Source organism: Hyperolius riggenbachi, chromosome 5, assembly GCF_040937935.1.
Source record: "Hyperolius riggenbachi isolate aHypRig1 chromosome 5, aHypRig1.pri, whole genome shotgun sequence".
NCBI classification, from domain to species: Eukaryota; Metazoa; Chordata; class Amphibia; order Anura; family Hyperoliidae; genus Hyperolius; species Hyperolius riggenbachi.
Genome location: NC_090650.1, coordinates 227046104 through 227064422, shown reverse-complemented (window position 1 = coordinate 227064422; position 18319 = coordinate 227046104). Strand labels below are relative to the sequence as shown.

Below are 18319 nucleotides of genomic sequence, written 5' to 3'. Positions count from 1 at the left end.
CCCAGCAGGTGAAGTCAATTGCGCTCCACACCCCACTAAAAACAAGTGTGGCAGGCTAACTGCAAATCTGTAAGAATGACCAGTACAACAATCCGCCTCCCTTCCCCTCGCAAGTGTGGCCAGGGTAAACTGTCCCGCTACAAGTCCAACTGTGGCCGGCATAATATTTACCCCCCTCCAATAGAGAGTGACCAGTAAAATGCAGAGTCCGATGTAATTCCAGAGTACACTTGTGCACATTCATCAGATAAATAGCAACACAATCTGCTGTCTGGAAACACGCTTGCAGTCAGACTTTCCACAGAAAGGGCCCAAAGAAAAGCATGACACTTGATGCATTTCCATTTCGATCTGTTGTTCAAAGTGGTAAAAATGCAGACCAGTGGAAGGTAGTATGAAACAGCCCTGAATATACCAAAACCTACTGCAACTTAGCGGTTAATGATAGGCTCTAGTGTTTACGCAGATGCCCACTGGGATTCTGCAAAGTTTGTAAGTACAGATTGCGCACCAATAAGGTTGAAGTGTGTTTCATTCATTAAAACTTGCAGAAGAATCTGATTCTTTTTTCAGTGGCGCACAGGATCCCCTTTGTCAAAGTTTTGCATAACTTGGCAAAGGTAACCATGCGTGGCCATGAAAAAAATTGGATTCTGCTCTCACACAAATCCTCCTTATACCGATACGCCCAACACTAGCCTTCCTACCAATCTGTTACGCTATCGTCGGCACATGATGTGTATTCTGCTACAGTAGCCATACACTTACCAGTACTCGCCCCAAACACCCCTATGCCCCATAGTCAGAAATTTAGATTGCGATCTATGACATGGCTGAGATGCAACAATATCCATTGCACCAATCTCAACTGCTTCAACACAGCCTAGTTCTATATATCACATGTCAGCTTGAGTACACTTTAACATGCAATCTGTTTTTCATGACGTCCTATAATTAACATCACTTATCACCTATTGCTTTACTATCCCTATATTAGTTTTTTGTTTATAGTTCAATTAATTTGTTTTTAGCTATTTTTTTTTTAAATATTCTTATTAAGTGGCCTTATTCCCAAGCGTCTTTTAACCCCTTGTCGGAATGGCTGAGCAAGCCAGCATGGGGCTTCACAACCTAAACAATACCAGCTCACATGGTCTTTGACACAAGATGCAAGAGGAGCCCAGTGATCCTTGTCCATGTCAAAAACATGAGCAACTTGAGAAGTAGTTTTGTACTAAAATGCCTTTAGACGTCCATGGCATATGGATGCAAAAACTCAGAACACCTATAGATGTCTCCAACAGTTTAAGGGTTATGGGCCGGTTCAAATGGGCATTTGCCAGTGGCTGTCCTCCTCGTTTACCTCTGGAATCCACTGCACCCCACATTGAGATGAATAGGAGCGGTCATATCAATATGTTTACATAAATAAATACTGTATATGTATATAAAAATGTAATTTTAGAATTGGTTGTCAAACATTGCTATTTGCATAATAGTTACAATCGGCCATTCACGGCAGCCAGGGGCATGAGTGCCTCTGACTGACAGCTGGCTAGAGCTAGCAGTGAGGGATTGAATGACTAACCCCGCCCAGTCCCGGTCATCACTGTGCCATACCGATAGTTCCTGTGTGTGCGTTGCCTAGCAACGATGCACCAACAAATAGCAGTGCCTGGTACTGCAGCGTCATCTGATAACACGTAACAACGCTGGAACGTGTCATGGCACACTGACCGAAGGACTCACTCAACACTGAAACTGTTCCATCCACCAGGACTCCCATGGGCGGAGCCTAACCACAGAAGGAGACGCTGAGCCACGTGGATGTTCTTATTGATATGCGCATTTTTATCCGAATTTTGTGAGTGAAATTTTAATCTTTTTTATTTGGAATAAAACGGTATCACGCTATGCATATCTATGTCTGAGTTTAAGGTGCTATGAGGTTTAACACACTGCATTAAGAGATTCAAGCTGCTTGATCAAACGCATATGCTGGTTCTGACGGGTCAGCCATAATATCTGGTAATCGGCTAGTGTTATAACCTGGGAGTGCCTGCATGAGAGAGAATTGCTGGTGCTGGGACACGGCATGCGAGATTTGATGTGATGGGCACTTTGGCCTCGATTCATAAAAGTGCCTGCGAGCGGGGAAAGTCGAGCGGGGAAACACCGCTGTCGGTATTTCCGCCTTCAGGGTGGTAATTCATAAAAATGTTGCCTGTTGTGACAGGCGTGCGGAGATACTCCGCTGTAGGCAGGCGTTAGGCTGTCGGGAGACATGCGGAAGCCGGAGAAGCAGGCGGAATCCCTCCGTGCGGTGTTCTCTCTGCAGCTGCTTGGGAGGTCTGTCCCATTCACTGCAACGGATTCCGCACGCTTCTCGCCACATCAGAGGTAGCGGTAATACCCGTCCGCATACCGCTACCTCTAATTTTTATGAATTGACCACTTGTTACTTTTGCTGTGATAATCACCGCGCAAGGCGGTGATTTATCACTTTGCTCGCGAATGTCGGCTTTTCATGCGGAAAAGCCTTTATGAATACAGATCTTGCTGTGTGGTCGGTAAAGTGTGCCGTTTTCTGCATTCCCGCATGCGGGAATGCTTTATGAATCGAGGCCTAAGTGGTGAAGAATTACAAGCATACTACGCCATAGAGTTCTTTTTTTCTTTTCATGCATGGTCTGGATACGGTTGGAAGCACACAGGAGGATCGGTTGAGATTTACTGGCTGGGCCACATGTGTTGAATGCCAACTGTTACAATTGGCATTTGAATTTGGTGAGCATAATCGTTTTCCTTAAAAAAAGATAACCTCTGATGTTGTGAGAAGTACCTGCATTCACCTACTTAGGAGTTCTTTGAATTTGGGACTTATTTGAATTTAGGACTTGTTAACTTGGACTTTTGCCGTTTTAACAAAATTGTGTGTGAGCTATTAGAAATTATTTTCTGCAATTAGAGCCTTCAGGGTCCTTGGAAACAAGGTCCCAGGTCAGGTAGTGAAGTTAGGTCATTGATACTAGGCCATTAATTGGTCATATATTGATGCAATAACAATTTTGATTTAAACAATTTAGGATTAGAGCTATAGGTCTTCCGCTGAAAATAGGCTATAAATGTTTTTTGGAGTGTTGATATAAACGGTGAGTTGATACACTGAATATTTACACAGATAAGACCAGTTGAGCGCTGATGTCATTTTAAACATAAAGGACTCCCATGTTGCTGGGATTTCAGACAAAGGCATTGAAAGAGGTTCCCCACTTACCCACTTGCTGAGTTACATGCGATTTTACCACTTCCATCTTGTAAGTGTGATTCCATTTTATTATCAGTTAAATTATAGATTAATGCACCACATAGCACTCCTTGATTTCTTTTTATATATCAATGACATATAACATGCCTTATCAGAGTTAACATGCCTTATCTGAGTTAGAATGCCTTATTAGAGTAGCATAGCGAGCCCTACGACCTTATGCCTGCTAATTGGCAATGACGAGAGCTGCCCTGAGCCCCTGCGGGTCCAATCACTTTAAAGGACATTATCCCCGCACTCTGATTGGCACAATAGGCTTCCTGTCAATTGACAGGAAACTTGACAGGCAGCCTATGGGGCCAATCAAAGTGCGGGAATAACTCTGATAAGGCATGTTAACTCTGATAAGGAATTTGTTATAGTGAATCAAGCCCACTGTGTTTACCAATGAGAGCATTGAAATCTCCAAAAAGCTGCATGTAGCTTTTAGTGTTGGTTGCGTTCGCGGTACCATATCCCCCTAGGGGCTCAAAACTTGATGACAAACTGTCAGAAAAACGTTAGCAAACGATTTTCTGCTTTTTGCTGATATGTGCTGTGGCCCCTATAAGAGGGTGCTTTGCGGAGTTTGCTGCAGCATGTACAGTATATAGCTACCTGTCCTTGCTCCGGCTGGCATCCTCTAATGTTCCCAGCAGCTTTCTGAAGTTGCCAGTAGAGCCCCAGGCTCACATGACAGTAAGCCTGGAGCACCAGTGGCCAGTTCATAGGCTGCAAGGGACACAAGAGGATGCAAGCCGGAGCGAGGGCAAGTTGCTTTTATTGTTATGCCAAAAGTGAGGAGGGGCTCAGCTTATGCATGGGGATGCTTATCAGTGGGTACATACAGTATGTGATAACTAATTCTGCTTTAGAGCAAAAATGCAACATGCTGAGGAGCTGAGTAAGACCTGGGGCACACTAGAGTGCTTTTTTTGAGCGATTATGGAGTTTTGAGAATAGCCAGCGGTTTTTTTTTAAAACACTTATACACTGATAATGAAAGTGAATGGAGGTGAGCCCACTATAGCGACTGCGATTTTGAAAATTGCAATTGCAGGACATGCAGTATTTTGTAAGCACTTTCGTTTCAATGCAAAGTATAGGAGAGCGGGCAAAGTGTGCATAAATCATAAATGTAATGATTTGCATGTGATTTTAAAGCGCTGGAACAACCAAGAAACACAGTGTATTTGAATCTACCAATCAAATTGAGAATCGCTATAAAATTGCTGACACTCTTTACAAATCACTACCTTAATCGCAGGAAATCGCAGTTACAATCGCCTGCAAAGTGCCTACACAAAATGCTAGCAACTGCAATAGCGTTCTATGATTTCTAGTGTGTCCCAACCCTAATGTACGTTATCATCGGGGTAAAGCATTAAGGTGGCTACATATCTGGCGATTTTGCGTTCAATCGACCTTCGGATTTGATAATTATTATTATATTGGATGAAAATCGGTGCTGCACCAAGTATGCCCAATCGACGATTTGACTGATTTTTGCCAGAAATCAGTTAAATGCGCTGTGCAATATGTTGGCGCTTTATAAATACAATAAATAATAATAATAATAATTTATCAAACATGCTGGGGAATCTTGGGCCTATGTGGTCGATTGGGTGCATGGCGGTAACAGCATACGATATTGGGATGAACGATGAATGTGGAGGAACACCCTGGCTGCTGTTCACCCAAATGTAAACGTGGCTTCAACTCATAGCGCCAGTGCAGCAGCCACGTGGTAGGCGACCGAGGAAGAAGGAGCAGTTGGACTCCAGGCGGCCAGACAGGTGAGATATTTTGATGCACAGGCGGACACATTAACATTTGGGGAGAAGGCAGCGCAAAGGTGGCAAGATAAGCCTGATTCCTGAGAGATTTCATGCTGTGCAGCCAACAGACTTCTCTCTGATCAGATTCAATCAAATAGAGATCTGTCCATACATCACTAGATGTATGGGCACCTTTAGAAAAGCTTAAAGAGAACCCGAGATGGGATTTAATTATGTTAGTGGGGCACAGAGGCTGGTTGTGTACACTAACACCAGCCTCTGTTGCCCCATGGTGTGCCTCCAGGACCCCCCTGCACACCGCTATACCCCCGCAGTGCTAGCAACACACAGCGTGTCGCCAGCACAATGTTTACTTATGCCTGTCTGTTAGTGCCGCTCCCCGCCTCCTCCGTATCGGCACTACACCCCCGCGTCCCTTCCCTCCAATCAGCGGGAGGGAAGGGACACGGGCAGGTAGCGCCGATACAGAGGAGGCGGGGGAGCGGCGCTAACAGACAGGCATAGGTAAACATTGTGCTGGCGACATGCTGTGTGTCGCTAGCACTGCGGGGGGTATAGCGGCGCGCAGGGGGGTCCTGGAGGCACACCATGGGGCAACAGAGGCTGGTGATAGTGTGCACAACCAGCCTCTGTGCCCCAGTAACATAATTAAATCCCACCTCGGGTTCTCTTTAACACCTCTGATATGTAAAATCACTATTTGTATCAGGAGAGAAGATCATCAGAAAAAAAAAGATGTTCGCTTCTCAGATGCACATTTTTTCTCATACAGCCAAGTGAGTGCGCATCTGACACTTTTTTACTGAATTGCATCATGAGAATAATTATTTACATCTTAAAGGAAACCCAAGGTGAGAGGGATATGGAGGCTGACATGCTTATTTCCTTTAAATAACGCACATTGGGCTTGATTCACAAAGCCGTGATAACTGTTATCACGGCTGTAAAAAAGTGCTTTGCGTGAAAAACGGTTATCACATGCAAAAATAACGTGATTTTTCGCCCTGTAACGGTCGCGCATTAACGCAAATGTATCGCATGAAAGCGGAATGTTAACGCACAAAAAAATTGCGTTATCGTGCAAACGTGAATTTTTGTGCGCGATAACCGTTTTCACGCAAAATTTTGTGCGAGGCACTTTTTACAGCATGATAACAAGTATCACTGCTTTGTGAATCAAGCCCATTGCCTGGCTGTCCTGCTGATCCTCTACCTCTATTACTTTAAGCCATAGACCCTGAACAAGCATGCTGATCAGATGTTTATGACAAATCTGACAAGTTTAGCTGTTTGCTTGTTTCAGGTGCGTGATTCAGACCCTACTGACCAGAAAGATCAGCAGGACTGCCAGGCAACTCAAGCTTCCATAGGTCTCACACCTCAGGTTCCTGTTAAGGTATCCATACACAGGTCAATGTAAGGCCCGATCGACCATGAGGTAGATCCCTCTATGATCAAATCTGCTCAGAGAGGGATCTGTTGCCTGTCCATACACCCCACACCGATTTCTAATAGATTTCAGCATAAAACTTATCAGAAATCAGCCTAGTTCCGCCGCTTCCCTGGCTGCCCCGCAAGTGTAAAAGCGTCCTCCTATTGCCCGTGCTCAGTAAAGTCTCACCAGTCCGCCTATGCGACTCCCGCTCCAGGTGCGTGCAGTGACGTCACACATGCGCCACTGCTACGTGGTACAGGCGCTCGCAGTGCCGTCAGACACCAGAGGAGGCCAGGAGTTGCGCTGGCAGAGAGGTGAGACATTCACAATGCACACGGGGACACATATACATTTGGGGGGGGGAGGGGAACATCGGCCAGGAGTCCGTCGGTCGTCAGGATATCAAACGCAGTTACCGCTGTGCACCCAATCAAGCACTCGCGGCCAAAATTTTCCAGCATGTCTGATACATCCTTTTGACTGAGATGTTGCAGCACAGATTCTCTTCTGATTCGATAAAATTATTGAATTAGAGGGTCGATCGGCCCGCAGTAGTGTATGGCCACCTTTAGACCATTGCTGGCTCATAACGCTAGTGATTACTGTAATTGAATCAGACCTTTAACTTTCACTTCTACATGCCTCCAACACAATGTCCACATGCACATAATATGTCAGCTACAATCAGGACCTGGTGGACGGGTAGGGAAACTACAGACAAAACCTTTTTTTTCCTTGCTAGAACAGAAATGGTTTACAACTGTCAATGTTTATGTTTCTAATTGGAGTATTTCTCCTTAGTTCCTGACAATATTATTACAAATAACTGTCCATGAACCAAGAGTATCTCACAAATGGGTGATGCAGGCCGCAATACAAACATCTCATGTTAACAGTTTGGGGGACAGTTAGGACCTATGTCAGGATTTAATAGCTGTTCAGACTGAGAGATTCCCAGCACCAAGAAATTAAAATAATCTCTGGTCTATGGACAAAGACACACAATAAAAATCTTACAATGGTTCTAAACCTTCTTTTTCCATCCTGGTCCCTTCTTTGTCCATCCATGTGGTTAACACCTACACCATGCAACACCACAGTCCCAAGTTCAATTTTCAGCATGCATGGAGTTTGCATGTTCTTCTTATGTTTGCAAGGGTTTACTCTTAGTAGTCCAATTTCCTCAGACATCACAAAAAAACATACTGGTACAGTTAATGAGTTCCATCAAATTGTCCCCAGATTATGAATAGGAACATTAAACTATAACTATGATTTGGGCATTAGACTATGAATAACGTAGGGTCATCACACTGTGACTATTGAAGAAATATCAGACTATGTCTATGGTAGGGTCATCAGACTATGACTATGGTAGGGACATAACACTATGACTATTGAAGAAACATTAGACTATGACTATGGTAGAGACATAGGACTATGACTACGGTAAGGACTTCGGACCATGATTAAGATAGGGACATTACACTATTACTATTAAAGAAATATTAGACTATGAATATGGTAGGGGCATTACATTATAACTATGGTTGGGATATCATACTTTGACTATTGGAGAAATATTAGACTATGACTATGGTATAGGCATTAGACTATGGCTATGATAATGACTATGGCTATGATAGGGACATTATACTATGGGCCTGATTCATCAAGCAGCGCAGCTTAATGTGAATGATCGCCCAATTTGCCTGCCTTAAAGCGGAATATAACCCAGCATTTCACCTTTGCCCTATGACATTATTTACAGCATATTATATGCAACCAGCATTTTTTTTTCTACTAGAGCAGCATTTGAAGGGTTACACACAGAGTTTGAAAGTTCAGTGCAGAGAAATGTGGATGCATCCAAAGTTGTAGATTATGTTCTCTTGTGTTTACTTAAATGTATCAAGTGAGGAATGTGACACATTCTCTGACTGTGGAGAAGCAGCTCCACACAGACAGAGAGTCAAAGCATGTCTGCCTTCAATACATAATGAATATAACCATTTATTAACAAAATGCAAAGTCAGCTCACAAGCAAAAAACAATACTTTTGGGAACCTATAATTTCTAAATGAATAATAATACTTATGCACAAATGCAAATATGATAACCGTAAGGCATATAAAAAGTAGGAAAACATGTTTTTATTGAATATTATGTCAAGGTTTTAAACCGGTTTAAATAGCAGTGCTCGCTGCTATGTAAGGAGTGTGCCTTCCCTAGTTACACGCTTTGTTTACATAGCAACGTGCGCAACTTTAACTGCGGGCGGGCCACTTCACTCGCAGCCACTACTATGTTAATTTACATAGTTGTAACTATGTAAATTAACATAGTGCCCGCGAGTGACGTATCGCAGTAGTGATACTTCACAGGACCGCCCGCAGTTGCTATGTAATGGTTATGGTAGGGACATTAGACTATGGCTATGGTAGGTACTAGTGTCGACATGTTCAGAACATGCTTCTGATCAGAACCTGCATGTGGACAGCGGCAGTGGGTGTTAATTCACCCTTGCTGCTGCCTCCAGCCGCTGTGCTCCATTCCAGCTCTCCCGATCCCGATACCTTCTCCTTCAAAGCTGGAAGGAGGAAGTATTGGAGTGATGTGAAACGTTGGTATGGAGCGCATCGTGAAGAGATGGCAAGACTAGTTGAAACTGGACACGTACTAGTAGGGATATTACACTGTGACTATTGAAGAAGCATTAGACTATGATTATGGTACAGACATTTGATAACTATGGTAAGGCTATTAGACTTTGACTGTGATAGGGACATTAGGCTATGACAGACATTAGACTGGTGTGGGGACATTATACTATGACTATTCAAGAAATATTAGGCTACTAGACCCGCCCGTTAAAAACCGGGCACTAGGGCTTGGCCGCAACCCCCCCCCCCTTCTCACACCTTACCCACAACCACCGTGCCTCCCTCCCCAGCGTGTGCACAGCTGCCCACCCCCTGCACCCATCCTCCTGCTGTCCCAAGTCCGTCCACGTGCCGCGCATGCACACTGGCCCAAATGCGCGGACACAGGAGGACGCAAGGACACAAGGGTTTTATTATAGAGGGTGACTATGGTAGGGACATTACACTATGACTATTGAAGAAATATTAGACTATGACTATGGTAGGGTCGTTAGATTATGACTATAGTAGGGACATTAGACTATTGAAGGGATATTAGACTATGACTATGGTAGAAACATTACACTATGACTACTAATGACACATTAGAATATAAAGAGTAGAGAAACCGAGAGCCCAATATAGTGTAGTATGTTAAGCATAAATGAAGTAAAGGTTATCGTGAGAAAATTATACTCACAAACATGGGTTACCACACAGGCAACCACTGTATAGGCAGGTGAGGAGATTAGACCTGTCCTCACTCAGGGATAAGAAGTCGCTCTCTGTAGATGCGAAAGGGGGTAGATCACCCCTCCACCAGGGGTGGACACGGTATAGCAGTAGGAGAACAGAGGCGCCAGCAGGATAAAAGTGGATAAAAACTTTAAAATTTGCTGGGAGGAAGTGGTGGACTTACCTCCATAAAGCAGACACGAAAGACTGTCTGAATAGTAGTCACATTTATTAATTAGTACCCCAAAACAGTGCAACGCGTTTCGCAGGCCCAGCCCGCTTCATCAGGCAATAAAAATGGGGACAAGACAGAATTTCAGCAATAGCAGGTGTAGCGTCTCACTGAGGCGCTACACCTGCTATTGCTGAAATTCTGTCTTGTCCCCATTTTTATTGCCTGATGAAGCGGGCTGGGCCTGCGAAACGCGTTGCACTGTTTTGGGGTACTAATTAATAAATGTGACTACTATTCAGACAGTCTTTCGTGTCTGCTTTATGGAGGTAAGTCCACCACTTCCTCCCAGCAAATTTTAAAGTTTTTATCCACTTTTATCCTGCTGGCGCCTCTGTTCTCCTACTGCTACACATTAGAATATGACTATGATAGGGAAATTAGATTATGACTATGGTAGGGACATTACACTATGACTATTGAAGGGACATCGATCAGACTATGTCTATGGCAGGTATATTATGTGGTGAGCTCCTTCAAGGGATATTAATTATTCAGTGCATGTTATAAAGCACTGTGAAAGACTTCAGTGTTATATAAATGCATAAAAACAATAAGAAAACAAATCAATCACATGAACATATTCCAGTTCATAGTCTCTTAAACTACTATTAAATCAGAAAACTACCTTTTGAATTACATAAAAATGCAATTGTATGATTATATTACCAATAAAAAGGCAGACTAATTTTCAAGTACCAGTATATTTACCTGTGTAGTACTTAACTGCAAGTGAAAGATGCATATAATGCTGACCTTGCCCTAACCTGGCCAAAACAAAAGCTCTATTGCATCCCCTACCTCTGAGTGGAGAACAATGACCATCCTGCTACCACCAGCCCATCCCCCATTCCTTTCTATATGCCAGAAGAGAACCGAGTGTGCCCTAACCTTTAAGCCAGTTCTGGAAAGGCCAAACAGCGTAGAACAGAGAAACTCTAGCTTGGACAGGGCTTTTTAAGGGCAGCCATGGGCAAGGTCATACCTGAAGTTTATCTTATGGTTTCACTTATCCTGTAAATGTCAAAATTATGGCTTATAAAATATCATCTAAAGTTGGTTCAATTATAGCCCCAGGAAGTGTATCATACTGTTTCTTGTCAGACTCTTATCTGTTTATAAAGCATTCATTCATAATTCAGTGGAAGCATATTTACTGCCTAAACTCAGCATTTAGTATATTTTCACTATGACACAAACCAAGTTTTTTTCTCCTTCATTTCCATAAATGTTACCGTAATATGATTTATCTTTCTATTGATTTCTAGATATGCACTTATCCAAGGGGAAGGATACAATCTATACAGATAGGTGATCAATCTGCAAAGTAACATCCTGAAAGCAAATACAGAAAGATTGAGTCTTTCCCGGAGAAAAGGTTGACATATAACCTGAGAATTGAGGTCATGGAAGACACATCTAAACAAATCATGGGAAGAATAAACTGCCTGCAAAATGGCATTCTAAAAGAATGATGTATGGCAATTCAACCTAACATAAAATGGCTAACCCATATATTACTGTTAATGTAGAAGGACACAGTGTATTGCAGCCATCCTTCTGCTGCATACCTTCATGAAGATACGTTATTATTGTTGCATGTCATGAGAAAGATCATCAGCAAATGGTGATCCATCATCATCAGTTTTGAACAGGTACAAATTAATTTGCTGGCTGCTTGCTTGATTCAGTGGATTTCTTGTGAGAAACAGGTTTAGAACTTCCATCTAGCACATTTGATATGCAATTAAAATAATCTTAACTCCTACTATTGTGAACTGGTACAGACATACTTTAGATCCCTTAACAGTTTAATAAATGCGCTCTCCCTTATGTTATTAGAGATAACTGCATTTTCCATAACTTTTTAATCTTTTCTAAAAATATTAACAGAACCATTTAAGGTTAAAATGAAACAGTGCCCGCAGTTGATCAGTGTATGTACTGCAGGTAAAAGCTCTGTAAAGCTCACCTTATTTTGGGAACTAGTAAAGGGCTAAAATAAACCCTTACCATTTGAACAAGATGATTGCTCTCCAGGCAGGCCTGGAGTGGAAATTAATCTGCTTGCTATATGGTAAAGCCTGTTGGAATCTCAGCTCTGGTTAAACTATCCGCTTGCCACTTATCAAATGGTCATAAATTGTCAGCTCTACATCTGAGAAATACATTATATATAAGCCAATATTTTATAGAGCTAATGTCATCATCATCATCATTATTAATATAATCAGTTTCTGTTCTATTCTAAGATTTTAGACTGTCATAAAGGTAAAAATAAAAATATTACTTATTGATTTCTTCTAATACATGTTAAAAGAAAAATATCCTAATTTAAATTCTGAATAATACGTGTTAATACAATTCCTTTCATTCTGGTGAAAAAGACAGGTGCTTCAATGACCTCAGGATGATGAAGCTTGTGCTAAATGGTATTCCTTGGGGCTCTAGAACCTCCAGAAGCACACATTATCTGAAAATAACTCAAACATAAATGTAGGCAGCGAATTAAATTCTGAGGTCATGCAATGGTCATCTGCTAATTAAAATCTTTACGCTTTACTAAAGCTGCCAGTGGCTGAGAACAATGCAGCAACAACATGTCAATAGCACCTATCATTTCTGTATTGTCTTCAGGCGACTGGACCACCACATTATATACTCCTTTTAATACTGTGCTTGTAGGAAACAGTTACATCAGTTATTATTTTGGCTAATTCGCAATCATGGTTACCTGTAAAGAAAATGCACTTTCGTTAATAATAACACACACACACACACTCACACACACACACACGCACACGCACACACACACAATGCACTGCAGCAGAAGGTGAGGCATATTAATGTCTAGCAATTTGCACTGGGCATTGTTAAATCCCTGAGTGATGCCAGCCCCTTGCTTACCTGCCCCTTAACAAGGCTGGCAGCGAACTGCCTCATGACCGCTTCTACTGTGTAGGCACTGGACCATCCTCTGGGGGTGAGAAGCTCCATGCAGATTGCACCACCATCAAGCACATAACCATTCTCCAACCTGGGGCTCAGCACCCTCATGAATGGTGGGGAGAAGGGAAAGTTGTCCGGGAAGGTGAGGTTGAGCAAGATGTACTCAGTGTTGGTCTCCTTCATGTCCTGCCAGAGGGTGGAGTCCTTGTCCACCTGGTGCAGCTTGACATTCCAGTCAAATAGATTGTCATCCACCAGCTCCACAGAGATGAAATGGTCACTCAGCTTGCGGATGTCTTGAAGCTCCTTCATCAGTCGCCTGCTCCTCACCTGTGTACAGTGCTGTCTATTGGGGGGTACAAGGGGTTGCAAGGAGGACCCCCCATTTTGCTTGTTCCCCACACCTCCGCTGCTACCCCCTTGCTGCTTGGACTCTTTTGTAATGGTTGGGGTGCTGGTCTCTTTGGCACTATTCTTTTCTCTGCCTGCAGCAGTACCATGCTTATTATCCTTATGGCACTGTTCAGTCTTTTTGCCCTTGGTCTCAGCCTGGCCGAGCATCCCTTCAGTTGTTGTCGAGTTATTGCTGCAGCAGCCGCTACTGCCCCCGCCACTACTCCCACCCCCTCCAGCTAAACCTCCTTGCTGCTTGTTGCTGCTGTTCTTTCCCTTGCTGTTCTTCAACGATCCCTGCTGGTTGCGGTGGTGGTGATGCTTGGGGTCTTCTGTATCCCGGTCATTAAGGCGAATCAGTCCTATTTTTCGCAGGAGAGTGGCCATCTTCCAAGGTCCCTTCCAGCGACGATCTGCTGCCACTTACAATACTGCAGGGGGACTCGTGATGACTGAGCTCAGGCACGACTTCTATGCAGTGTCACAGATTGCACTCTATACAATCACCAAGATGCCAGTGCCTTTCCTTACAACGAGATCACAGATGGCAATGCAGTACCGATGACACCATCAGAGCCGATCCATAATCCTCTTACAATGAATTCAATAAATAAAAGCCATGTCAGTCTATGCAGCGTTCGCCTGGTAAAAAACAAGCGTAGTAAATGCTGAGTAGCTGATTCATGGACGCTGGAGAAAGTGGAGGATGAGTCTGTTATGACTAGTGGGCTGCATTGCTCTGTACATGGCCATTCCCATTCAATGTACTAGCGCTGCGGCTTGCTTAGTCTGTATTTTTTTCATTTCTATAAGCTTCAGCACAACATGCCTTTTGCTGGTGCTGATCCTGAACATGAATGTGCATACAGGCATACGTACTGCGTCCAGACGTCTTGCTTTTCTTGTGGTCCCTTTCACCTTGCCTTATCTGACTGCAGTGCTCTGATCTCTTCTCCTTGGATCTGCTTTCACCTTCTTTCTGGTGCAGTGAAACAGTACTGATCGCTTGCCAGCCCTATCCCTTCTGTCTCATCTGCAGACCTCACAAAAGAGGGGGGAGGGTTGCTGTAGAGGTGGGAGGAGGAGGGGGAAGGAGTTTTGCAGTTCACATGTAAGCATCAGCCAAGGCAGGCACACGAGTGGCTACTTTAGACCCTGGATTAATGCGCTGGTGGTGACTCCCATTTTTCTAGGACGTCAAGCAAGCCCTTCCTCTTTCTCTCCCCCCCCCCCCCCCATTCCTGTTACCTGTGCTGCATCCTAAATTGCTGGGTCTGCAGCTATTCTGCATCATCTCAAGGGGGCTGAGCGGAGGAAAAAAATGAGATGTTCCTGCTGTTATCTATCTCCTTTGTTCTTTGGCACTGAAAGGGTCATATATTACCAGTGCCCCCACGATTTCCTCCCAGCACCCAGTTTCTTTAACTGCTGACCCAATTTCTTTATAAAGCAATCACAAGTTAATGCTGGAACTGGTCTGGTAAGCCTGGTTTCAGCACAGGATAGAAGAACAGCTCTTTAGGAGGAGACAGATAAACATAGCTTGCTTTTCAGGTTTCATTCCTCTGTCTTTTTTTGAAAGATGTCCAGATATCAATCAGTTAAGTGGGTCTTGTGTCATGCAAAGTTGCGAATAAATAAAGTCCATTGTTTTCTACATTCCCCGTATTAGTTGTTTGTGTGTAGAGATTAAAAACGTTAAAGAATATAAAAATGCATAAGGCTGATAGTAATGAGACAAAGGTATGGCATTTTGATGTTCTGAAATGTTTGCTATAGTGTCTATCGCTATCATAGTAGAGGGATGGGTTTGAGTAGGGACACTGATCAGTCAGAATGTTAAAACCGCCTGCCTATTTTCATGTAGGATCTCCTGGTACCCCCAGAACGTGTGACCTGTCGAGGCCTTGGACTCCACAAAACAACTGAAGCTATCCTATAGTATTTCTCACCAAGATGTCAGCAGCAGATCCTTTATAGTAGATGATCTAAACCCCTCTATGTGAAAAGTAAGGTGACCATACACCATACAATTTGTTATTTAGATCTTCTAAATGCAATACATTTTCTTGACCGATTCCTGCAAACGACGGGTCGTCACACCCGCCCACAGGGCGGCCGTTCTGCCGACAGTTTGCCTGTGTGTACAGTCTGTCGGCAGGCTGATAAGGCTTGGTTTAATAGATCCGCTCGGCAGAACGGCCGCCCCATCGTTTGCGGTAATCCGGCATGTGTACGCGCCTTAATCCACCACAAGCTAATTATAAAGTTTTTTTTTTTTTTTCTATAAATCAACCAGAATTTTCCACCACGTCCAATAGATATTAAAAGATTGGAGAAATAGCGGTGATAGCGCACACCCCATGCCTTAACATCTGAACCTTAACATTAAGGCCTCTTTCACAGTGGGACGTTAAAGTCGCACGTTATAAAAAATTATAACGCAGACTAACGCACAGCAATACAAAGTCTGTGTGACATTCACAGTGCACACGTTGCGTTGTATGTAACTTGTAGCAATATTTAGGAAGTGCTGCATGCTGTGCGTTTAGAAATAAATCTGCTGCGTTATGTGTGTTGCTGTTGCACATTCTCAGTAATGTTGTTTTTTTTAAATGTAACGCATGCGCAGTTTTCGTTCCATCGGTATGCAACGAAAACAACGCACCAAGAGACTCATAACGCAGTGCAAAATTACGTCCAATTTCATAACCTACATGCGCTGCGTTAGGGGCACGTTGTACGTCTTTAACGTTGCATCAAACGCAACGTCCCACTGTGAAAGAGGCCTTACTTAATATTACTAATAGTAAATACAGACCACACAAATTATTGGCAAAAGGCCGCGGCCATTTATTGGGGTAACCAAGGAAATAAAAAGTTACCTTAACCTCAGGTAACCAAAATAATTTGAAAGTTTGTTGATAACAAACAGAGGAAACCAAATCGCTCAGAACACAATAATAAACAATGAATAATAATAATAAACAAATGTCCACCTGCAGGAAGACATTACCCGAGGTGTCACCAAGAATAATGTCCACGCCGGGGGGAATGATCTTCTTCTGTTGAATTCGGCTGCCGCACTGGTCACTCGGCCGGCCCTATATATTCCCCGATGGCTTCTGATTGGTCACCTCCCGGAGCTCGCGAAGTAGCGAGCGAATCAGTCTCTCCGCCGCCGGTCTTCTCCCCAGCTCTCGGGGAAACTGCCTGCAATTAGAGAGCAGAGCCAGAAGCCTGCATTTCTAAAACCCCCAAAGAGAGAACATTGGGGGCAGGTGCGACGCTCCCATGTGGGGATATGTCCATTACCTGTCCCTTAACATTTGAATCTTTTATACAATCCATTATTTTTTTGTTTTATTTTTTAAAATGGAAATTCAAATGGTTTGGTTGAATTGTGTATGGCCATCTTTACTGTCACTCCCTGCAGCTGCTTACACTAAGAAAACTGCAGGGGCCATCCCACGCCCCATATTTTGGATAGTGTATTGGGGAAGGGCTCTGCCTTTGACATGGGAGACCAGGGTTCGAATACTGTTTAGGGTCAGTACCTATTCGGCAAAGACTCCCAACTGCTGAGTTGCCTCTAGAGCCCAACCCTTGGTGGCTGCAGCTCTGGAGCACTTTGAGTCCGGCAGGAGAAAAGCGCTATTCAAATGTTAGGATTATTATTTTCTGGGAGCTTGTATATTTGCTTGTGTATGTACAAAACAATGCCAACTGGCATGATATGCTCCCAGCCTTGCAGCTTGTGGACACTTCCAACAACAGTCTGGGTGAAAGGGGCTGGCTGAAAGTGCAGTCACATGTGAGAAAGGCTTGAGACCTGCATGGAACTTTTATTTTATTTCTGTTATTTAGTATTTATATAGCACCAACATTTTCCACAGCGATGTACAGAGTATTTTGTCTTGTCACTAACTGTCCCTCAGAGGGGCTCACAATCGAATAGTCATATGTCTATGTATGTATTGTACTCTAGGGCCAATTTAGGTGGAAGCCAATCAACTTATTTGTATGTTTTTGGAATGTGGGAGGAAACCAGGGTGCCCAGAGGAAACCCACACAGACTCGGGGAGAACATACAAACTCAGTGCAGAAATTGCACTGGCTGGGATTCAAACTGGGGACCCAGCACTGCAAGGTGTGAGCGCTAACCACTACGCCACCGTGCTGTTCAGTCAATTCAGCAGTACCAGTACTGCTGAGTAATGTCACATGGGGACAGACAGCGGATCAAGAGATTATGGTCAGCACTTTCTGAGAGGAGGGTTACATGAGAGGACAGGTTGGGTTGAGAGTTCAGGAGAGGGCCATCTATGAAAAGTCTAAATGTTATCAAGACAGTATAGATTTTGGCTGGGTTTCTCTTTCCTATATGCTTATTCACCATAAGGGTACACAAGCAGGATAAAAAGACATATTTATTAAGTCATCTACCATGAAGAAACACAGTAGCCATAAAGGGGGTGTATATGAATACAACAATTTTGAAATTGCCCAGGGCCTGTAGAAGCCCCAAGGTTCTCCCCCTAAAAAGAACCACTTGGCACAGGGTGTCACGCAGTGGCGGCTCAACACTGGGGCTTACCCAGGCTCAAGCCCCAGCTGACATCTTGTAAGCCGCTCTGAAAGACCACCCGACCCCTGACCAACCCCCCCACAGTGGCAGAGCAGAAGGGGAAGCATCACTAGAAGGAGGGGCAGCGGGGACAGCGGCAGGGGGGGCCAGAACCCACCCTTCCTCACTTGGGTCCCCTCCTTCTTCTCTTCCCCTCCACATATGCGGCGGCAAGCAGGCAGAGAATTACTCACCTCACT

The 18319-nt window shown here is 43.7% G+C and overlaps 1 protein-coding gene across 1 annotated transcript in view; it reads right to left on the bottom strand.

Moving 5' to 3' along the window:
* The window catches only part of UBE2QL1 (ubiquitin conjugating enzyme E2 QL1), an 82214-nt gene extending 67609 nt beyond the window's left edge, over nucleotides 1–14605 (bottom strand). The window contains exon 1 of the mRNA XM_068234584.1: nucleotides 13058–14605. Coding sequence (XP_068090685.1) covers nucleotides 13058–13879 — 822 coding nt within the window. The 5' untranslated portion in view covers nucleotides 13880–14605. The remainder of the gene's footprint in view (nucleotides 1–13057) is intronic.
* Nucleotides 14606–18319: the final 3714 nt, after the last annotated feature.